General features: G+C 39.3%; 1 protein-coding gene across 8 annotated transcripts in view; it reads right to left on the reverse strand.

Annotated features, from left to right (window-relative positions):
* TENM4 (teneurin transmembrane protein 4) overlaps window positions 1-24,352 on the reverse strand; it is a 1,535,416-nt gene that overhangs the window by 161,804 nt on the left and 1,349,260 nt on the right. For all 8 annotated transcript variants that reach the window (XM_088159254.1, XM_088159253.1, XM_088159247.1 and 5 more), the window contains 3 exons: window positions 20,602-20,772; window positions 15,633-15,847; window positions 9,903-10,113 (listed from right to left, as the gene is read on the reverse strand). In XM_088159254.1, coding sequence (XP_088015380.1) covers window positions 9,903-10,113; window positions 15,633-15,847; window positions 20,602-20,772 — 597 coding nt within the window. The remainder of the gene's footprint in view (window positions 1-9,902; window positions 10,114-15,632; window positions 15,848-20,601; window positions 20,773-24,352) is intronic.

Consider the following 24,352-nt stretch of genomic DNA (forward strand, 5'->3'; position numbering starts at 1 on the left):
GGGCCATTTTACAAGGTGATGGTGAAGCACAGAAGTTTTGGTGCTCAGGAGCAGTTGGGCTGCTTATTGAAATCAAGAGCCACTGATTTTGCCAAATTTCACAGTACATCATGTGAGCACATTTTCCCTTGAGTGTCTGTACTTTGGCTTTTAGGCCTGGTTTGAGATGTCTATCCAGGTACTCAAATGGCTCTCACTACAATCATATCAGTCTTTCTCACACTATTTTGAGCATATTCCACTCCAGGCCCAGCTGGAAATACTAAAAAGTCAGCTTTTTTCTGTCCTATTTTCAACTTCTGTTCTACAGAAAGGGGGACCAAGTGGGAATAGTTTGAGGAGTAAATAAAGAAGAGAATAAGCCTGATCGTTTCAGAAACCTTTGCCACATTTGGTCTGAATTTGGGTTGCCCTTTGAGAGAGGGCTTTATCTTTATCTCCCTGATTAATTCCTCTCTCTTACTGCTTCCTTATTAAGAAGAAATCTTTCCAGTGCAGAATGCCTTATAATGGGAAGCTCCCAGATGGTTGAAAGCATCAAGTTTAATGGGATTTCAAAAGCACTTGGGCACTGGTTGATGCATATGACCATTTAACTTGATGGCAAATCTCCCTTGACTTTTAGGAAATCCTGCTAATGTATTTCTGCTGTCCATAGGGCCAAACAGGGAACACTACTTTCTTTCCTTACAATGTGAGCAATGCTAAAAGCACAAAAGGGTCCTGAAATACATTTCTGAAGGAATCATACATTGACCATCTGAAAACACGTTCTGTTTCAAAGCACTTGAAATGTGATCAAGGTTGGAAGTTAGCTGGGAAAAAAAATTCAGTGAATGATTTTAAACAAAGAGTAGCTGTTGGACTGAAGCCTTCTTCTTTTTCCTTCTACAATGCAGCTTCCAAGAAAAATAAGACTTTAATCCATACTTGAAACATAACTATGACATGGCTGTGGAAATCTAGAAAGACACACTATGAACAGTTATTTTCTTCCTAGATTCCCTTTTTTGCAATTGGAATATTTTTAAACCTGAATTTCACCCTGGTAGACGAAACTCTCATATCCCCTATTTGCCCAGGGGATTGCAAAGAATTTTTTTTTGTTCTTTCCCACTCTCATAAATTGTTACAAACTAATACAGGAAACAACAATTATTCAGCCTTCAGGGTTCAACTTCTGGAGCTGCACTACCAAGAGGGAAGTTACTGCACGTTCAGTACATTATATTTTCTGTTGTCATAGCTCAGGGCAAGGCTAAATCTGGCCTTGAGTTTCATTTTAAATGATGTTTTCAGTTGGTGTATTACAGGAGGAAAAAAGCAAACCATTCTTGCATACACACACACAGAGAACTACAAATGTTATCTCTTTTGGTCAAACAAATGCTATGAAACCTTAGCAATGTTATAATTTTGGGTGCATAAAAAAAAAGAAATTTCATTTTACACCAAGTCTTCAGTGAATATATCCAGCCTGACTAAGGATGTACTGGCTGGAATGACTGATATGTGAGGCTCAGTTAGGTAAGTGCCTGGTGCTAGGGACATGGTCTCAGGCACGAAGTCTGGTCTGCAGCCACTGCTACACAAGAGTCTGACTCCCCTCTAGGTTCCAGGTCAGCCTTGCCCCCTACAGAGAAGTCCCCAGTTCTCTGGGGCATCTGAGGTGCCACCAAAGTCCTGTGCTCAGGCAGCTGCATTGTACTCTTGGTGGTCTCCTGTCAAGGACAGACAAAAAACAGTACTTATGGCTCTGTTCCTGCCCCTTGCAGACTCGCTGCACAAATGTGGTCAAGTCTTGCTTCTTCTCAGAGCCTCCAGCAAGCTGTCTAGAAATCAGTCTAAGATAACCTATGAAACTTTTTCTGAGACTGTTGTAGCACTCAGCAAAAGAAAGCAGTCACACATCTGATACACAGATCAGCTGTTATCATTTAAAAAATCAACATATGCCAGGAGTGACTGCATAGACCATGTCTTTTTCATCTGCTTAGCCCCTGTGCAAAATGAAGATTGGTCCAGTGACTCCTGAGGTGCTTCTGTTCTTTTGCAGTCCTGCATGCAAGTATGTACACGTGAATACAGCCTTTGGAAAAGTGAGGCTTTAAAGTGTCTGTTGTTCTGGTACAGAAAGAGTTCTCCTTTTGTTTGCCAAAGCGGACAAGTAACTCTCACAACCTTATTTCTGTGCTTTAGCAGGGGAGCATTCATGGAAAGAAAAGCATGCCCAAAGCTGCTCTAGCAGTTCAGCAATACGACACAGGAATAAAACAAGCTGTGCTTACATTAGCCCACAGTCTGGGCTGTGTGGAAGGAGCTATATACAAAAGTGTAAAAACGAAAACCATATGCACCGTTTTACACATCTCCCCAGAACCCCTCAAGACAGCACTTACATGCCGTGTTATTGAGGCAGAATTCTGCTGTTCTGAAAAAAAGGGAACAGAAAAACACAGGGACAGAAATAACAGAAAGAAAGAAAGAACAGAAAGAAAAAGAAAAGAAAAAAGAGAAGAGAGGAGAAGAGAAAAGAAGAAAAGAGAAAAAAGCAAAGCAAAGCAGGTGGGAGGGAGGGAGAGAAAAAGAAAAGAGAAAGAAAGAAAGAAAGAAAGAAAGAGAGAAAGAAAGAAAGAAAGAAAGAAAGAAAGAAAGAAAGAAAGAAAGAAAGAAAGAAAGAAAGAAAGAAAGAAAGAAAGAAAGAAAGAAAGAAAGAAAGAAAGAAAGAAAGAAAGAAAGAAAGAAAGAAAGAAAGAAAGAAAGAAAGAAAGAAAGAAAGAAAGAAAGAAAGAAAGAAAGAAAGAAAGAAAGAAAGAAAGAAAGAAAGAAAGAAAGAAAGAAAGAAAGAAAGAAAGAAAGAAAGAAAGAAAAGAAAGCCTTTAACTTCGGCAATAAATAAACCTTTTCTTGACCCTAAAACTAAAGTAATTCCCCCAGTTAATAAACCTTTTGTAAAAGCTCTGTTAGATCAGGAGAACTTGCCTGCCTGAACACAGCACATGGACATACAAGTTCAATGCTACCAGTCCACATAAGTACAGATGTAGGCAAAGCTTTTCAAAAAGACAAATCTACCTTCACTTTTCCACCACTTTAAAGCATGATTAAAACCAGACAAAATCTGGAATATTAAAGACATTCAGACATCTAACTTCTACTGAGACAAGTACTTACTGGCATCCAAGCAGTCTTTAGAAGCATGGCCTAATTCCTTTTATACAACAATATAAATGAAAGTACCTGTCCATTTTTCTATTTTCCCCACCCAAGTTATCACTCGTAATTGTAAGACCTATTGAAAGAGGTGTGTACATATAGAAATCAAAATTTAAAAAACAAAGTTCAAATCTAACATTAAATACATTATTGCATCTCTGCTTTAAGACTAAGCTAGCTTTACACATTTTAATTTTCTACTGCTATCTTTTATTCATTGATCATCAGTGAAGAGATACACTCCACACAGAAAGGGCAGCCGTGGAACTTTTCACAGCCAAGCATCTGACCTTTACAGGCTTCTTATTATTTAATTATCTTTGAGATGTATCCTAATTTCCTCTTTATTAGAGATGCCTTACGTTTTCAATAGAAAAATCCTGAAATAATAATTTTGCCTGCCATTATAGCTTGGGAAGCGGGGTTATTATGCAAGAATTGTTTCAGACACTTGCAGAGAGAAAAAAGGTTACTACAAGTAACATCTAGATTTGAAACAATTGGTTGGCCTTCCTGTTCCTTGGAAGCATTGTAGATCTAAGCAGCAGCAGGCAGAAAGCTGCAGTTAACATTTAGGGAGCAGTGTACCATAGGATCACGTACAAACATTACTGACAAGCTGAAAGGGATTTAAAAACCAGGAGGAATGTTTGATCTGTTTGGAGTTGTCTGAAAAGGCAGACACAAACTCCAACACTGGAACATGCTCATCCTCTTGGCTCAGTTCGCTGGGAAATGAGGCTATGCATCAGTTTTGAGGAAAAACGTGAAAAGATTAAGAGAGCACTGATAAAGCTGCTGTTGATGTGTAGCTGCTGAAGTTTTAAGGGCTGTGTCACTACCTATCCAAAATCATCATCACTGTTTTATTGAGTATAGCAAACAAACTCTGGATATGAGTGCAAACTAATGTGAAAAGTTTCACCTCTGCACAGCCCTCTTTCCATTTCCAAATCCAGGCTCAGCTAATGTTTGCTTTTTATTAAGCCCTATAAAGAGAACAGACTAGATTTACACATGGGCTGGATGAAAGTGAAATCTCTGAGCACACTACAATACCTGCTTGGAGTGGGGAATTCTTGCAGCTCACAACGCTCAGGCAGAGGGAATTCACCTCACATTTCTGTCTTGCCTTGTGATACTGAACCTATCAGACTGGGCTGGATTTGGCTAGGATGGAGAGGGCAATTTCGTGTCTTCTTGCCAACCTTCTGTACGGACTAGTTCAACTCTCACAGAGGACCTCACACTCTGTGGCCAGCCGGATATTTAGAGGAAGACACTTTGCAGTGCTGCAGCATAGCCTGAACCTGCTCTGAGGATAAGCATTTTCAGTCAAGCAGACCTGTCAACAGAATGTCAATCGTAAGATCAAATACACAAGGAGAGAAAAACCTAGCACAGCCTGGCAGGGACTCATAAATGCATTTTTTGCTTTCTACCTGAATTGAGTTACTGTATCTTTTCTAACTAGTACCTGAGACCTATGAGCTTGGCCACACTCAGAGAAGCTAGGTAAGAGAGGAAAGCAGGAAACAAAGCATAAAAAAAAGGGTTGGCAGCAACAAGAGAGTCATCAAAAAAATCATTGCCCATCTGAGAGAGCATCAGATGTCTGCTTGTAGGAGGGCACACAGAGTCAAACTCGAAAAAACTATTTGCAGATCCTGCAAAGCTCTGCTGTTATTTTGTAGGACAGAGATCAATAACATAAAAAATTAGGTGATTTTCCTTCCTGGTACAGTTCTCATATGTTGCTGCATTTATTTTTCTATGCAGAGCAAAAAAGTAATTGTGAGTGTGAGCAGGAATGGGTTACTAACTAATATGTGCAGAGGGTTACCACAGGGTGGGAGTGCTCCATGTCCCTCTATGAAACAGAAGGGCTAAGATGACCATACTCATGTTATAGGGGAGAACTGAGCTCTTCCACACGGAGAAGTTGGAGTTTCATTAGCAGTTAAGGAGTTCTGGTGCAGCAAAGTCCTTGTTGAACTTTGAGCCTCTTTAGCCTAAGGAGAAGTTCAGAAAAGGGTAGCTGGGACATTAAAACCACTTTTCCTCCTTCAGAGTCCTGAAGATCTAATAGTACATGGGGGACTTTTAACTTGAGTAACTGAGGCATTAAGGAGCTAAAAGGAAAGTGCAAGCCAGAACAGATCACATCCCATGTTACTCTGCACAGTATCCTGACTCCTCAGTATTTTCATGAAACCAATTTTTTCCAGACATTAGCAAAGCAAGTGTAAATAACATGAATAGCTTTGACACTCTAAGTGGATCACACTTCTGTATCCTCTCTGAAGTGGAAATTGCTAGAATTTAAGTTAGCTTACACGCAAGCAGCAGAAACAAGGGAAGCAAATCTGAGCTACTTAGACGCTTCCTTTTCTCTATGCTAAGAACAAGCTAAACACAAAGGCACTTTCACACAATGCTGAGGAAGCCATTCTTGTCACCTCTCACACAAAGAGGGCTCCCAGTACCGTGCTTGTCTCTTTGCCCTGCCATTTCTCCGCTGTGAGCTCAGTCCTATTGTGAATTTTCTTCTGCTGGTACCATCCCTGAGCGTGAAGTGCTGTCCTAGGGACTGCATGGGGTAGGTTACATTTTGTCCTACTGCAGGAAGGGCACGTGCTTTTTGGTGTGTATTGCCAAGTGCTGGATGTGCTGGCAGCCCCTTATAAATCACTCTAGAGCTTGTCTTGCACTTCAACGGAGGAAACTACTTGCAGCAGGGTTTTTTATGGATGGTAGAGGGGCAGAAAAAACGGTCCTTTTCTTAACTTAAGCATTGTCTCACGTAGAAGATAGGAATGAGATAAAACCTTGCATCCTATCCCGGGTGCTCTACATGTGTTTTCTGTCACTTGCTGGGTGACAAGCTGGTAAACAGTGATGCTCTCCTCTCACAGACAAATGATTTTGCTTTTCCTTTTGATTTCTCAATGGCCCTGCACAGTCAAGACTGCCTGAGCTCAGCAGTAGCAGCTGCTGGAAGACATTTTGACTCCACAGATGCTCTTTTCAGGTTCTCAGATGTTTCTTGCTTCTACTAAGCAGACTTTTGGCCAAAAATCTCAGTCTCAGATGTGCTGATTCCAGCTGATTCCTCAGCCTTCTATTTTGCTTCACCAGACAAGAGTGCTCTAAATAAATTACCACTATCAGGCAGACAGTTGCAGATTGTGAATCCACAAGGTGCTTCTTGAAGAAGTATTCCTATTAGGAATTTCAGAAAGTGCCACCAATGTTATTTACAAAAAGGTTACTTTCTTAATGGGAGACCTTAACTGTCCATTCCCTTATAATGTAATGAATTGTAATTTGGAAGAATGTGACATATATAATATATATATCCTATTATATATATATATAATATATAATATCCTATTAAGAAAAACTGAAAACTTCTCCAGAATAATTTTTTTCCCTCTACCTGAACTTCCTATATTATTCAGCAGTATAAGCTCTGACAGGCATTACAAGGCTGTATTCTCCCCAGGTTTACATTCAGTGCATGTAACAGGCACACATTTTGACACCACCTTAACCTACAATGATGATTCCATACCCGTTTAGAAAACAGGCCAAGTTGCCATCCTCTGCCCTCAAAATCTATGCTAACGTTCCTGAGTGGATTTAGTTACAGCTTTATCACATTCCAAAGCTGTACAATGGACAGCCTCACAATTTATGAAATTAACTGTGTGCTATCAAACTGAGAATAAAGATGCTTTTTTCCATTTTTCTCCAGTTTCCACTAGAATAATGGAAGCCAAATCATTCCAGGCAAGCACTGCACAGTAATTGCAGTTGATACTGTCATACAGAGCCTGCAATGATTTGCTGGCTCTGAACAGCTCGGTCTGTTGAAACATAGCAGATAAGACTTGGAAAATCAGCACTCTTTCCATCCAGCATGTTTATTGCTGAAGTAAAAGCTATTGCCATTTATTTTGGTGAGTCCTCACTCGCAGGGGATGGTTGCCTGAAGCAATGGCTGCACAGTTTGGCTTTATGAACTTACCATTATGATCACTGTTATCAGTTTTGTGCTTTCTACTACTATCTGCGATTATTAATTAATGCTTCATTCATTTTCCCAGCAGTTCTATCACCCTCACAGCATCTCTGGGGAAATGTCATTCTCCTCAGTTTTACACGGTGAGCAGCTGAAGCATGAGCCTAGGCTGGGGCAGAATTAACACATCAATCAGAATTCACGAGTTCCAGGCTGCTGGTCCTCTTCTCAGATCACTGGATCCTACTTCTTCCTGCATCACAGCTATACTTTTGAAAATTGCTCTTACTGTAAGCCCTATGTTAGTGGAATAATAAAGGGAGATTTTTTTTAGGGGGTCTTGCCACAGGAATCAAATTAAATGGCAGCTTGCCTCTGACAGTCAACACAACTTCTTTGAAGGTTCCTCACTCTGCACAGACAGATCTAAGGCTCCCTTCACGTGTGACTTGTTTGGTGTTGCAACTTTACACGTTGGTTCATAAGCACTGTCAGGTTGCTTTATCCTCTCTACTTGGGCAATAGAAAAAAAAATAACACTACAGTACCACAGTATTTATGTACTTACAATCTAGCAACCACGTCTTGCCAGACTTCATGAATACAACAGAAAGGTTCTGAAGTATTAGAGTTACACAAAACACCTGTTTATTTTTTTTTTAACAAGCTGTTGAAATCTAGATTGAGGAGAAAGGTACCAACTTGTTAAGGCTGTTACAATATTTTTATGGTACTTATACAAGTGCTGCACTTTTCTGGACTAATTCTAGCCAAGAAGCCACATTTTCCTACCTAAAATTTTTACTTAAGTCTCTTTCAAAATGCATATCTTGTACTTAAACGTTTTTTTTTACACTACAGCTTTGTACTGATATACAGCTGCCAGTGGATGAAGTGATTCCCACCTCTGTAGCAAAAGAAAACTTTCTTGTTTCTGAATCACAGAAACACTGAATGATTCAAGGTCATCAAGGGACATACTGAATATATCATGGGCTCCATATTGTGGACTGTTCTGCTTATCATGCTGTCATGAAGGTAGAGCAGAGCAAAAACAAAAAAAAAAATATTGCCTTGAAGACAATGTGACATGCTTCTCACCCACACCATTCCCCTGATGCTCAAAGACAAATTAAAAATCCTTTTTTTCCTTTCTTTTCTTCTTGTTTTTTCCCATATTAGTGCAATGATGCCAAGAGAAAAGTCTGGCTAGAACACTTAAGCATCACTTTGAAAACAAGAACAAGTAGTGACAGTGCTTTAAACGTGTTTTCTGCTGTTAGAGCCTTAGTGATTTCTTTCCTGTGATGGGAAATTTTGAACTGAAGACATTCTTAGACAAGGAAAAAAAAGCTGCCTTTAGAAGAATATCATAAGCTTCTGTGGTTGTTTTAAGTAAAAAATCAAATTACTAAAGTAAACTAAATGGAAATAAATCTGCATTCTATTGAGTAAGACTTCAATTTCATAAGCTGATATACAACTACTTCTACTGTTGCTCAACTGCAAACAAGACAGAACATCACACTTCCAGGTTTTAAATCTAAAACATAGTATTACAGCAGTTTCCATTTCTTCATTAGATAAACTTTAGTGCTAAAATGGAATATTGGGTTATTAATGACTTTGCTTTAATAAGACCTAAACTTTTTAATTAATCTGCCAAGACAAATTACAGCCCATAGCTCTTAGGTTACTATTGCAGACAGCTGAGACTCAACACCAATGCCTCTGTTGGGAGAGGGATTAATGGCAGCTTTGGAATGAGTCTGCTTTTTTCTGCAAAGAAAAAAGTCCATTAAACACTGTGGTTATAAGAAAGCTGAGTGCTAGTTTTATGAACTAATCTTTAAATTACAACCAAATGAATTCAGGTATATGAACAGTTTCAGCAGGTCAATCAAATTTAAAATTAAGTATTACTGAATCGGAAACAGATTTAGATATTTAAAGGGTGGAAGAATACTCAGTGTGCTGTCAGGCACCCAATGGCAGTATCTTTTCCTCCTTGAACAGCAACAAATCCATACCTGTGAGCTGAACTGACAGAGCATTTTACTGCCAGAGAAGTCAAAAGACCTATTTAGTTAATTTGTTCTTAAGCAAGCTCAGCTTCTTTCTGTTAGCAAGGAGAAACAGGGATTCCTGTTACCGTGGTTGCTACTACCAAGGCTTACACTGCACTTTACTGGAGTTTTAACCCCAGTACTCTGCCTGAACTCCAGCTTGAGTGATTTTGATGGTATTCAATGGCAGGACTGTCTGTCACACAGAACTGTGGAATGGTGCTGCTGTCTGTTCTTTAACCATTCCTACACCTCTGCTCCAGAAAGAGAAAAAAGCCAATCAAACAAACAAAAAAATCAAACAAAACCAACAAGAGCCAACTAAATAAAAGGAAAATCAAAGTAAGAAAATAAAGCAAGGATTTTTCAGCTCGTAATCCATGTTTGGCACTCGGCAAAATCTTGTTATGGTTATAGTTACCTAAAAGGCCTACAAAATACTTACTCAACATTTAGGGTCTTACAGTATTCAGCACCCTGCTAAATACCATCCTCTCCAAGTATTTTCTCCAAAACCACACAAAGCCATCATGCAATTGGAATACCTGGCCCCAAGGGATATTGAGGAGTTTAGGAATAAGAGAGGAAATCCTTACCAATAGCAGTAGTAAGAAAAGAAACCACTTCGGATTCCTTGCCGTCATTGTAGAAGGCTAAATGCCATATTCCTGAATCTAAATACTGGATAAATCCTGTCTCGTGGCTGGCCAAGGGCACAAACGCTCTGTGCTGCCGCTGAGGTCCTTCCAAGCTTCTCGCCTCCTGTGTCAGCAGACGTCTTCCATCAAGGAGCTCAACAAAGTCGAACTGAAAAATAAGAGGGAGTGATGTTTGTGTGTTTAGCAGGTTTCCTCCACCTTAGTCTCTTATTCTGGGTCTGCAGAAGCATCATAAACAGGATTTGCACTGGTAACTGAAGTACTTTCCTGGACTACCTGCACATAACCATTTTGGAAATAGCTAGTATATTAATGTATTTTCCTATAAGAATCTTGAAATCATCTTTGTTTAGAAGGTGACTTGCAGCATATTACCTTACTGAGGTGTTCTCATTCTCTAGAAATCTAGGCAGGAGAACATGAGACCATGCCTCAACTACACTGTACATGTGACACTAAGCAGCCTGTTATCTTTTTTTACATCTTGGCTAATACAGAAAATAAGACAGAAAAATATATCTAGCCCAATTGGGTTGTTTGCCAGAGTTGCTAGGGGTCACCAAGGGAAAAAAAAGAAGTATTTTAAAGTGAACTCTGGTAGAGGATTTGCAGAAGTATTCTGCTTAGCCAACAAGGGTTTTATCTTAAAACAAGAGGAAATGTGGTTAAAAGACCATGGAAAATGAAGATGGAAAGGAGATAAATAATATAGAAAAGTCCCACTTAAGGAGTGGATCTAGGTATTTTCCTCAAAATGATGCATTTACTTTTTGCAAGGGTTACTTCAACTGAACAACTGCTTTGCTTTAATACTAGTATTGCAACTCCCTTTAGTTCCCTATTTAAATAACCTTCCACCGATTTCCCACAATAACTGTATTTTGTCTGGTATTATATTAATGGGATGAGGCAGATATAAGCCTAGCAGACATCCCAAATGTTAAATGAACCTTATCTAATCTGACTTTTATCATGTGTTTAGATGACCAGGACACCTCGCAAGCAGAATCCAACAGTTGAGGCACTATTCAGCTTTTCTATTCCCTGACTTCATTTGATTTTGCCTCTCTCATCCAGCTAATCAGGAAAGTTTGTGGGGTTTTTTTTGGCAGGAAGAAGAAAAATAGGCAGAAAGAAGCACCACTACTTATTTCTGAACCCGTAAATGTTGCTACACTGAATGGCTGCTGAGTGTTAGTTGACTGTGGCACCACTATTTAGGCTGCTTATCCCTTTTCACTTTACTGTAGCAAAATTTGGGTTATTGAGTTGTCTGGTATGGTCTTCAAAGTCAGCTGAGATAAGAACTTGATGACAAGTTCTTTCCTATGTAGGAAACGTTAAAAAAAGTTAAACTACTAAGTTAAAAAAAGAAGTGTTTATTTCCAAGAACACTTTGAGCAATAAGCTATGTATGACACAGTTCGCATATGAAATGACAGAATTCGTCCCTAGACTATTTTAATGACATATTTTTAATTATTTATTTACATGAAATTGTTTTTGAACTTTTAATTTTTATTTTCTTTTGGTTATATTTCAGTACACAGATCTCAAATTTGGTGCTGAAGTGTCTTTTTGAGAATGTAAAAGCTGCCACACTGCAAAGGTCATTCCTTTTGGGTGTCTACCCAAGTTAGCTTTGCTAGAGACAGAGTTTCTGTTTTGGAAAAAATATGACGTAAATATAAATTATAAAAATATACAATCTAAAATTTAAAAATACAAGGCAAGTATAAGTTCCAAACATGTGTAATTAAAAATGTACATTTCTGTTTCAACAGTGTCCTGGGGGGCATCAGGCACAGCACTGACAATCAGGTAAGGGAGGAGACTGTCCTGCTCTGCTCTGCTCTGTGGCAACCTCATCTCGAGGGCTGGGGGCAGTTTTGGGTGCCACAACAGAAGAAAAACATTGATCTTTTAGAAAGTGTCCTAAAGAGGGCCATGAGGATGGGGAAGGCTCTGGAGAAGAAGCCGTGTGAGGAGCAGCTGAGATCATTGGTCTGTCCAGCCTGGAGGAGACTGAGGGGAGACCTCACTGCAGGCTGCAGCTTCCTCACTGAGGCGAAGTGCAGGGGCAGACACTGATCTCTTACTTCTCTGTGGTGGCCAGGGACAGGACTTGAGGAAACAGCCTGAAGCTGAGTCAGGAGAGGTTTCGGTTGGATATCAGGAAAAGGTTTTTCACTCAGCGTGTGGCTGAACACTGGAACAGCCTCCTTAGGGAAGTGGTCACGGAAGTGTTTGGACAATGCTCTCAGGCACATGGTGTGATTCTTGGGGTCTCCTGTGCAAGGCAGGAGTTGGGACTCAATGATCCTCACAGGTCACTTCCAACTCAGCATATATGATTCTATGAAGACAACAGAAGGATTTAAGAGGATACTGGTGAATGGTTGGTTTGAAAGACACTTTGGGACCCAGGTGTCTGTAGCCACTCTGAGCATGAGCTACTGCCTAGGCTGATGCCTCATCAGGTCTCAGTGTGACCATGGCTGACATAGCTGAGCAGGACAGTGACAGAGGACATCATCATGGTGTCTAGGTGCTGGGAATGTCTCAACAGAGCTTGAGTACGGAACAAGTAAACTAAAGAAGGTAAAACCAGTAAGAGGAAACTGTAAGTATTTCCATATTAATTTTGAAACATGATGGAACAGTTTGACTCGATTTTTTAATAGAACTTAAGAATCCATAGGCAAAACTCACCTCACTAAGTACTGACACCTCCATGGCAGCTTGAATTAGTTTTCTAGATTCACTGGATTGCAAGTGAAGAGACACTTTTAGGATGCAAGCTGCCTCATTATAAAGTGGACATCTAAGAAACGTCCCGTGGATTGTGCTTACAAGCATCCACTTCCTGCTATATATTAGATGTAGTTACTCAGAGCTTAGTGAGATGAAAACAATTTCAAGGCACTCAGGTACAGGGAGATACTGTTGTTCCACTCCAATCTGGGTTATGCTTACTTGGGGCTTTCTGCCAGAAACAAAATGGTTTTTTAAACAAATATTTGCAAGATGCTGCTGCAGCTGTTGATGACTTTGCCAAGCTACTAGTTACTAGTTGTAAATAATAATTGAGCCACAAATGGATTGGGCTTTATTGCATTTTAATACATTCAAAGGTTTTTAATAGGCTATTAGTTACTGCCAGCAAGGAAATCATTGATAAAATACCATCTTAATCAATTCAAGTGGAAAAATGCCCTCCACAAGCAGTGACGATCTATCCCTAAAATTTATGATTTATTAAAATTTGGTGTAGGTCAAAATGATTTTAAAAAAGGATTTTATCTAGGAAGATTAAATCTAATAGACCATAACAAAATTGTGTAACTTATTTATGATCTGTTGAGAAGAATGAGAATAAATGCCTTTTGTTAATAGTAAACAGTTTTGGGCTTCTGCACGATCTATTTCTAAGACTACAGAAATTTGGAGCTGACATTTTCTTCCTACATATTAGTGCTTATTAGTGACCACAGTTGTTGGCAACCTAAAATAGAAAAGAATCACCACAGGCAGAGAAAGTTTCCCAAAGAGAATTTGGAATAGTTTGTTATTTTAGCATGGATAGATATGACTTTGAGCATTGTATTGGGTTTGCATGGCCAGGTTTTGGTAGCAGAGGGGGCTGCACGGGTGGCTGCTTTGAGAAGCTGCTGGAAGCTTTCTCGGTGTCTGATGGAGCCAATGCCAGCTGGCTTCAAGACAGACCCACCATTGCCCAAGGCTGAGCCTGTCAGTGATGGTAGCAATTGCCACCTCCCTGATAACATATTTTAGAAGGCAAAAAAAAAAAAAATTGCACAAAAGTAATTGCAGCTAGAGAAGAGGGGAGTGAGGATACGTGAGTAGCTCAATTATGCAGACACCAAGGTCAATGCAGAAGGAGAAGCAGCAGGTGCTCCAGGTGCTCTCAGCTGGAGCTGAGATTCCCCAGCAGCCTGTGGCACTGACCATGGTGAGGCAGCTGTGCCCCTGCAGCCTGTGGAGCTCCAAAGGGGAGCAGAGTTCCCCCTGCAAGCAGCCTGGGAAGAAGACCCACTCAGGAGCAATTGGATGCCTGAACGAAGGCTGTGACTGTTCAAAGCCTGTGCTGGAGCAGGCTCCTGGCAGGACCTCTGGCCTCATGGACAGTGGAGCCCATGCTTGAGCACATCTGCTTGCAGGGCTTTTGAAAAAGATCTCATGATGATTTTCACCTTATGAGAAACCAATGACTGCACTCCGTGGAAGAAGTGAGGTTTATCTGTTAAATTTTAGGGTTTTTTTTACTTAAACAATTGAACCTATCCATGTAATAAATTCTGTTCCATAACAAAATTTAAGAATGATAATACAGAAATAAAAGGAATACAAGTTCTGATCTAAAGTTAGTATTAAGCAATCATGACTTGAGCCTTTATTTAACTAACACAGGATTTTAAAGTTATAAATGTTTGAATCTCCCTGTGAAAAGAGACTGATTAGAAAAGGGCAGTAAAGCATTACTGTGGCACTGAAATTATGTGCTGATCCTACTGGAATATTTTAATTCTGCACAAAAGTAGGGATAGGAGCGTAGATTTATGACACCTCTTCGACAGAGATAAGTTGGAGGTGTGTTAATATGTACAAAATACCATATTATCTACAGAGATCATAATAGACATATTTGTTTTTTAAGAAACGAAAAAAAGACAGGGTATTTCTATAAATCTCTAGTATTTTCAGCTAATAGTAGAGGGCAAGGGCAAGATACACTAACATAAACCTGCTAATTCTTTGATAACCTGCTGATGCAAGTGGGAGTAAGACACTTTGCACTGCAGTGTATTATGCCCTAATGTATTAATCAATCTGGGTAAGAGCAGCTTAAGAAGCTGAAACAGAAAGGAGAGAAAATAATGTATAAAATCTTCACTTAAGGCGATGGCTCTTCAGAGCTTTCCCCACAAAGTGATTTTTTGACATGTTTTTTGTCAAGGTGTGTTAAAAAAAGCATCTGCTTTCATTTTAGTACTACAGAATAATAAATGGATCTTGATTTTTGCCTAAGTTGGTGGCTTTCTGTAAATTGGTTTTCTTCTCTTATACACTAATTACTTGGCCCTGACAAACCTCAGTCTAAGCTGACAGTCAGCATACACCATGTGAAGGATTGGCTCAAGGCATTCCATCATGGAAGACAGAAGTGAATCTTGTTCCTGTAAGGAAGACCAACTGGGGTCTTGCTACTCTTACCACGAGATGGGAAAGACAGTGGCTAAAAGAGAGACACACCTGAAGTGTATGAATCTGCTTAAGAGAAGATTCCTTTGCATGCAGCTTGAGTGTGGCTGCCTTTGTGCAAAGCACTGAATGGAGAAGGTGGTACCTTCTGCTGCTTGGAGCAACCACCTGGTACCCTCATGGACCACCAAACCAGCCTCACAAAACCCTTCTCCTCTGGCAACCTGCTGCCTCAGGCAACTGCCTACTCTGCCCCTGCCTACAGCCCACCAAATTAATTTGTGTAATTTTTTTCAAGTGTCTCTTGATTCTCATTCTCTGGATAAATGATCTTGGGGATCTTGCAAGCACGCAACAAATCCTTGAAAGAGATGAAATAAAACAATAGATCATACAAACATCAATTTGAGACAAGATAATTTAATTGAAATAAGGTCTCGTTACCTGTGTGTGTGATGGTGGGAGTCCTTTTCTGCCATAGATGCCAACCAGAGCAGCCTTTCCTAAAGACACATTGAATTTCAGATGCACTGGGTGGTCGATGAACACCTGAGATCTCCAAAAGATACCAGGAGGGATCTTCTGTGTGGCTCGTCTGCCTACATCAATTTCTCCGGAGTCTATAAAACTGTCGTCTGGAAAGAAACTACTGGGCTTTCCTGCCAAAACACAGGAACAAAATTCTTGAATTAGTCTTTAGATCCTGAAAGTAATCTAATCATACTGGTATCTCTGACACTGATCTTGAGAAACAGTCTATTAGTGTCCTGAAGTCTTCAGAGTGCTATGTCTAGCCAATCCATACGATTATGGGAGGAAAACTGGCTTTAGTAACTGTTTTGTTTGAAAACATGAGCATGGGAAGAGCAACCTGGAGAAAAATGGCCTTTTGTTTAAATTGTTAACATCAGAGAGTGTGTAATTACATTCCAAAGATAAGAATAAATCATCTGACATTATATCCTAAATTAATATAAGTTTATGAATGGAGAAGTCATCATTAAATTAGTAAAGAGAAGTGTAGCAAGAATGAGATAGACGTGCCACAGAGTGGAATGGTGGTGCGGAGAACAGCAGCATGAATGATGCCTAAGTGAGGAAAGGAAAATGTTTCTCTATTAAATTAATTCTTGACAATATTTGAAATAGCAAAAAGAAAAGCTAATGAAAAAAAAGGACTGAGATAAACAAAAGAGACCACACCCTGCACTTGAGTAGTATAAATTAAGAAATATGAGAGGTTTTAATTTGGTTTCAATATAATCTGTAAAGTATGCTATTATTATCCATTTTCTTTCAAAAGACAAATGGAGGCATCTTTTTCTAAAACTACCAGGCTGGAGAGCCTGGGTACTCAAATGGGATCAGGACATGCCATCATGTCCAAGGGAGTCAGCAGGGAGCTTGGTACCCCTAAAAACACACCTGAGCAAGTCCAGATTAGAAATTTATACAGTCATAACTCCCAAAGCAGGTGGCTGCTTCAAAAAATCTGGACCCAAAGGAAGACAAGGGAATGAGGGGCAGAATGAAAAATCAAGCACCAGAATGCTCCCTTTTCAGCCTGTGCTATAACCAGTGGCCACAGCTTTGGCTGCAGGGCACAGGGATGATGAAGAAGGCAACTGCTTAGCAAACAGCCTTTATTAAGGACACTTCTAGTGGAAAAGCATGCAGCAGTGTCACCTGAAAGATTCTGGCTTTAGTAAGGAGAGCAACATGTCACCAACAGGGACTAACTATTAATTTTGGAAATTCAAATAAATTTCTTTCTTATCTCCGTGCCGTTACAGCACACACTACTCTGTGTTTCACAGAGTAAACAATTCTAACAAAACGAGAAGGAAACTTCTGGTTACATACATTCTTTTATAGGAAAATCACATGAATTTTTTTGTTCCAGTACCTACATTTGAGGAATGGGGAAAAAAAATCTTGTCCCATCTATAATGAATTTATGTAAAATAGTCTCAGAATTTACTTGCCATGTTGAAAAGGCGACTGGTAGAACATTGCATTTTATTGTTTCAAATGACATTTCCTTAAAGATTACATAATTTTAAATACAGTATTGCCTTAAATTTCTCCACATATCATCCCAACAGAAACTCTCCATGAGAAACAGATGTAAATTGCTATCTGCCTCAGAAAATCAATGTGGAAATGATAAGCATATTAACTATTAAGGATGGAGAATTTTTCCTTGCAGAATTTCGGCTCCAGTAACACTAAACCCTGATTTAAAGTCAGCAACTGCTTAAGGACAGTGCTGGAGCAGGACTTGGTGGCATGAGCTATCTTGAGGCAGAAGTTTAATGCACATCAGCACAAAAGGTGTATATGCAAAGGCTGTATGTTCACACAAAAAAAGCCACTCCTAATTTCATAAGATCTCCATTTATCATTGCTCATCATTTATCATCTCAAATCAATACGGGGGGAAATCTGCTGACTTTTTATTCTTTTTCAGTCCATGTACATATTAAAGGAGATAATCGGAAGCAGCTTAGGTAAATAGACATTCTTTCTGAATCCTTCTGTGCTAGTAGAGTATAATTGCACAAGGAAAATCAACCAGCTAGATTCTGAAGGGAATTACTTTATCAACTGAATTGACAGTATTTATTTGGCATACTAAAATTTTCTTTTCACACTGTCAGGATTATAGGAAACAGTTCCAATGTCTTCATGCAAAGTTTCATATTGCACTATTGCAAGATGAAAAGATTGAGGATTCTATTAAAGAAGAGCTAAAGACATCACATGTTTTGGTTCAAATGAAGGATATATTTTTTCTCATTACTACTGACATGTTTTATAGATTCTTAGATATTCAGATGAAAACCTTAAGAATTTGATATTCCCCATGATTGTTCATTAATAAAGATTGTACATCACAGTGAATCAGGGAAGGTGAGAATTTAACATGACAGATGTTGCTATGCAAGATAGAGCCTGGAGAAAACGAGCACAGGGTGTATTCTGTAGAGAGAGCAGCACTTGCTCATGCAAACGAAAATGCTTCTGTGATTGCAAAAGACAGTCTCACAGAAATAATTTTTTGTACACAGAATTACAAAGTTTATGTGTCCTCTTGGTGGACAGCTCTATGTCTGAGAAGCAGATATCCATGTTATGTCATGTTGCCAGAGGTTGAAGCTTGTCCTGATACAGAAGTCCAAGGAGAAGCTCTCTTCACCAGCCTGAATTCAGTCCCTGAAATCCCTCTCTGTATCACCAGTGTAGCCTACAATAAGATTAGGCCCTATGGGACTGGATACTTCACAAAGAAATTACAATGAAAAAAGCCATTTGAGATTCTAATCAGAAACTGGCTTTTAATCAGAATACCTGACTCCTTAAAATTAATTACAGGTCTGAATTCTTAATTGGGCTGTCAATTACTTTGCTCTTTCTGCACATTACCTTGAACTTTTTAGTTGCTGTAGCAACTGTTCCTAATTTCTCTGGATATCAAAATGAACTCCTTCATTTAAGACCTTGCTGAATCTCTCTATATTTCTCTCAGGATGGTTCCCTGACCCATCAAAACACTTAAGAACACACATAGCTCTGACTTCAACCACAGTCAATTACATGCTTAAATATAAGCATGATTAAGTGCTTTGGTAAACAGGGTTGGTTTTGAACAGAGGTAAATGTTGTTCTGGAGCACAGCCACAGATGAGAAGGAATGACTGCTACTGAGAGTTGGCAAGACACTGGAAATGATTCATTCTGATCAGCTCTAAGGATGTTCCTAACACATTCCAGCCTATTTCATTCTGATCCAGAAGACATTCAAATATATTTCAATTCTTTTAAAAATAAATTTCAATCACATACATTCTGATTTAGAACAGAAGCCCTGCAGCATTGCTAGTCCAGAATTAGTCACATAGTTACCTGATGGGGAGAGCTGCATTTGAAGGCTGGACAGCATTACTCCTGCACCAAAGAAGTGCCAATGTGTTTTTTCAGTCGGGACATGGTATTTCCCTCTAAAGCCTACAGATTCCCTAAGATCTATACAAAGCACTCACTTGAGGGGTCTTCTCATGACATAACTAGGCTACTTCCCAGATTTCTCTTTTAACAGAGCAACAATCAAAACCTCTACTCATGTCACTGTAAACGTGGCTAAAATAAAATCAAGTGGAGGTCTTTTACTTGGACTGCAGTTTTGAACACATACATTTATTTTCATTTTGACTTTTAAAAGGAAATGGACAGATCAAAGCTAGATGATTCAAAAATGAAACATATGGCAAGCTAGAGGGGGAAAAAAAAGGATCTATCATAAACTATTTCTGAGTACAACAGCAGGGCTGTCTGCAGCTTGCTGTACTGTCTAGTAAGGTTTGCTGAGAATAACCTGCTTAGCTGATTTTTCCTTGTAGCAACTTGATGGCAGCCATTAGTTACCAGTAAATATACGTAATTATGGCCTTTATTTGAACTAATAAAGACAAAAAAACTCTTACAGAAAAAGAACTGCTAAAATTAATTTAAATTAAACATGTAAACACAGGCTGTCAGTCAAACCCTAGGGAACTCTGTGTAAACTTTTGAGTTCAGTGAGTTGCAAGAACAGTAGCATCCATCTTATCTGCCCAAAAAACTTCCACCAAAATAACTATCAAAATAGTCTATTACTTCAATTTTATTGGAATCTCATAATTATATATAGAGAAGCTTGACACACAAAAAAAACTTTCTGAAAATTTGCATTTCTCATTTCTCCAGCTATGTCTGGAGAAGGATAAGACTTTGCAGAGCTTACAAGTAGTTTTACCAGTGGTGTCTCTAAAAATAGAGTACAATGATGTAAAGCTGCTGAATAAGGTGCTACTGAATTGAGGACCCATAAGCTGCTTCTAATTTCTGTCAACACTGTGACACTTTGTGGAAACTAGGCCTTTTATCTGGATACTTTTGCAAAGCTATGTCCAACTCTGGAGTGCCAAAACTTACAGTGTAATAGCTCTTAGAAAGTATTTTGGTCCTCAAAACATTTGCTAAGTGGCAACAAATAGTCAAACTCAAACATTTTTGTAGTGCTGTAAGAGGAAGCTTGATCCAGTGCTCCAGGAATGATTTAATTTTCAAGAGACACTGCTCTCCCATGAAAACAGCCACTCGAGGCAGGGTTTTCATGCTGGCCTTCTGTAATCTGTGAGAATGCTTGAATGTGTGGAGAAGGTTTCACACAGTTTTATTGCATTAGTGGACATTAAAGGAGTATGAAACTTAGAAACATATGGAAACAGGACTGACAACTACTAGCTCTAGACATGAAAGACTGGAAAAGCACCTGCTGATGGCAGCACTGAGGGTGATGGAACATGAGATTGGACGGCTGGAGTTTAGAGGCAGACAGAGGACTCACAACATGGACACACACCAACCATACCTTCACTGGTTCCTTTGCCTTTCCTGTCAGGTAACTCTAACCCTGTGCCCCCCGAAGGATATAAGGAGACGTCCGTTGGCACTGGCCAACTGCTGGCTGTGTCTTCCGTGATCTCATACATCTGCCCTTCCATCGGCTGCAGGTGCCAGTTTAGGCCAAACAGGTGCATGGCTGTGGTGAGCAATGAGAAAAGTCATCTTTTTCTGTTTGGGAGAGTTTCAGAACTACAGGGGCACTTTCTCTTTCTAAACCCTCGCTCCAGTGCCTTATTAGTGGTCATTGCTTTAGGACAAGAAAGGGATTAATGTAATTAGACAGCCCCTGCTGCTTCTACCATACCAGCTCCCTAGGTCTTTCCACCCACTTAAACTCAATTTAGATCACCTGTAACAATCCACTCTGCTTCTTCCAGCAGGACCACTCCTGACTCATGATCTGCATAACAGGATAACCAGGCACAGTGTTTCACAAAGCTCCCAAGGCTGGGGTGACAATGCAGTGAACACAGAAATACAAGGAGTATTATTTCTTAACATACCAATAAATCCTAGGGAACTGCACTCCAGTTTGTTTTGCCATATTCACAGTGTATTATATAGGTTCTCTTTTTCTTTACCGATCGATTGTACACAGAAGCCCTTACAGACATCTCTGACAGCTTTTCTTGATTAAGACCAAGTAAAAATTGAGGCAATTCAAGACCCATCTTGCACACATGCTTTTGTGTTCTACATCACAAATGTGAGCGACTATGAGCATTCCTTCGTATAACTCAGCTCTTCTATTCAGATCAAAGACATCCTTGAGAACTGAAAACCAGCAGCACCATTTAGATTTCTATGATAGCAGGGCAAAGCTCTCTGTAGGTTTCTGGGCCATGCAAAGTCATCCAGTGCACATGTGAATATATTTCAAGGCATTACATAAAGACAAGTGAAGTTAAGGAACAAGACAGACTACTTAAAAAGCAAACACATGTAGGAGGAAATCATATGCTTATACAACTAATACTTGCCTCTTGCAAATATAAAACAAAAGAATGCAGCTTCTGGCTTACCATATCAGTTCTTCCATCCCCAACATAAACATTTCATACTCAATCAGTATCCAGCTTAGCTTCAGGCTCTACACAGCTAAATGATCTGATATTTACTGTATTTGGAATGACATTTCTTTTTTAAGGAAAGCCTTGATATTTTACACTGTAATTTCTCCAAGAAACTATACAATGGCACTAACATCACAGCCATTTAGTATGAACAAAACCAGCAAAGAAACAGAGCATTTCCATGGCCTCTAATTCTCTTTTATTCACAAACATATACCTGAGATCGGCAACCATTGTTAGGGACAAGTGGTTAGTTTATTTAAACCTGTGCATCAGAAACAATCTTTACAAGAGGATTGAAAAGTAATCTAAGTAGCTCTCTGAAGACAGCATGTTTAGGCAATTTAGCAAATATGTGATTTTTTTCCACTTCAGTCTCAATTTGGTCACCTATCATTTACTAACATAAACAAGGCTGTCTTTGCACAACTACAATATCACAAAACATGAGTAAAAGATTCTGTTTTTACCATGTAAATGGGGACTGTGTTTGCTAACAATCTTATCCATTAGGAAAGAAAATATGCTCCTTACACTCCTACACAGCAAGGAAGGTCTCCCGAGGACCTGTTCAACACTTGATTTTATACAGGTAAGTATACCAAGAAGGAATGTCACCAACACTACCGGTAATTTAACCAGGGTACTTTAGGCATAGGGACAAGTATTTTCATCTAAAAGGGATATATTTACTTGTGCAATTGAAGAGAGGAAATCAGACAATGAACAAGGAATCTGCATCAAGCATTTGGCATTGCTATGCTTGCATAGTATCTTTGTGTTTGTACACCCCTCATCAGAGTGCCTGGGCACTTCACAGCTATTAACCTCATAAAAACCTCATCAGGTAGCAATCTGTTTTTTTCTACTACACAGAAAAGGACAGGAGAACTACAGTAGATTAAAGGAGTAACTCAATTCACTTGTTTGGGCATTAAAATGCAATTCTGTGTTAATTCACTTAACTTTATGCTTACAGGGTCACAAGCTCTAAGGCATATAATGCAGCACTCTGCCAGTAGTTTTGTTCTAAGCCCAGTAGTGGATGCTATCTTTTAATTCCATCCAGGCTGGACATCTCCAAGGACCAGAGTGTTACCCAGGTGCTGCAGAGCTGTTACAGAGCTCAAGGGCTTAGATGCTCTGAGCACACAAGTTCCTATGTTTAACACAGGATATTTTTAGTTACATGGATGTTTGTAGTTCCAAGCAGAAAGGAAACTGCACTCTTTACTCCTCCAAACTCAGGCAATCCTAGACAGCAGTCAGGACTAAATTTCTGCTGACAATTCTGCTGCTTAACACCAGCTCCATCTCTCAGATGTCTTCATGTTAGAATGGCCTGCATGAGCTTATACTGGGTATCCCTAGTTTAGGGAGGAACTGAGCCAGTGGTTTGCCTTCTTTGTAACAGCATTTGACTTGTTCTGTCCTTTGGACATTGCAGCCTAAGCGCCACACAGATTTTTCAGAACACATTGCAAGGCCATTGTTTCCCCAACAGGCCATGGCTGCTTCTCCTTTCCTTAGGAGAAATTTTTTATTGTAGATCATTATTTACTGCAAGCAAATGAAGGTGAAAAACTCAACATTGCTTTGGGTGCAGTGGGAAAACCATGAACATTACTTCCAGGCATTAAAATTAATTTAAAATACCTGAGAGAAAATGTCTTAACAAGTGATCATCTTGCTTCAGTGTAACAACAGAACTAGCACCCTGGAAGTGCTACAGCTTTTCTGCACTTATTATCTATCCACTTAAGCAAGTGGATCAACCATTCCATGTCATCATTCAATTCTCAAGGTCTGATAAAGTGTCTCACAATGTCCCAAAATTGAAAATATGACAGAATTATCTGTAACATAGATACTGTGTTATCACACAAAGTTAAAAGACTTGTATAAATGTGAGCTTTTGTCCTTTGCTAGTAGATTTTGTCTAAAGCAAAAAGCTTCGTGTGTACATTGATCTCATCATCACATAGATCAAAGAATCACAGAATGGTTTGGGTTGGAAGGGACCTTAAAGATCATCTACTTTCAAGCCTACTGCCATGGGCAGGGATATCTTCCACTAGACCAGATTGTTCAGAGCCCCATCCAACCAGGCCTTGAACACTTCCAGGGATGAGGCATCCAAAGCTTCTCTGGGCGACCTGCGCCAGTGTCTCATCAGTCTGCTAATAAAAAGTTCATTATATCTAATCTAAATCTATTCTCTTTTCATTTAACACTGTTATGGCCTTGTCCTGTCACTAGTAAAACACATCTCTACATCTTTCTTATAAAACTGCTTTTTAAGTATTGAAAGGCTCTAAGAAGGTCTGCAATGATAAGCCATGAGAATGAGAACTATGCACACCATGCATACAAAAGTGCGGAACGCTAAAAACCTGAATTATTTGAATAGCATTTTCATTATCAAGTAGCTTAAAAATTTCAGAAAACTGTGTAAAAACTCAGAGCTACTGCTCCATTCAGGATTTCTGATTTGATGTTTCTAGCACAAAATAAAGTCTATAAATATCCCCACTCATATGGCAAACAGACATCATGTAATTTCTGCTATAAGGTAGGTAATAACCACAAAAGTCAACCTGAAACAAGAACAAAGAGTCTGATTTACTTTGGAAACACACTTTT

This window comes from Sturnus vulgaris, chromosome 2 (genome assembly GCF_052056855.1).
Source record: "Sturnus vulgaris isolate bStuVul1 chromosome 2, bStuVul1.hap1, whole genome shotgun sequence".
In the NCBI taxonomy this organism is placed as follows: Eukaryota; Metazoa; Chordata; class Aves; order Passeriformes; family Sturnidae; genus Sturnus; species Sturnus vulgaris.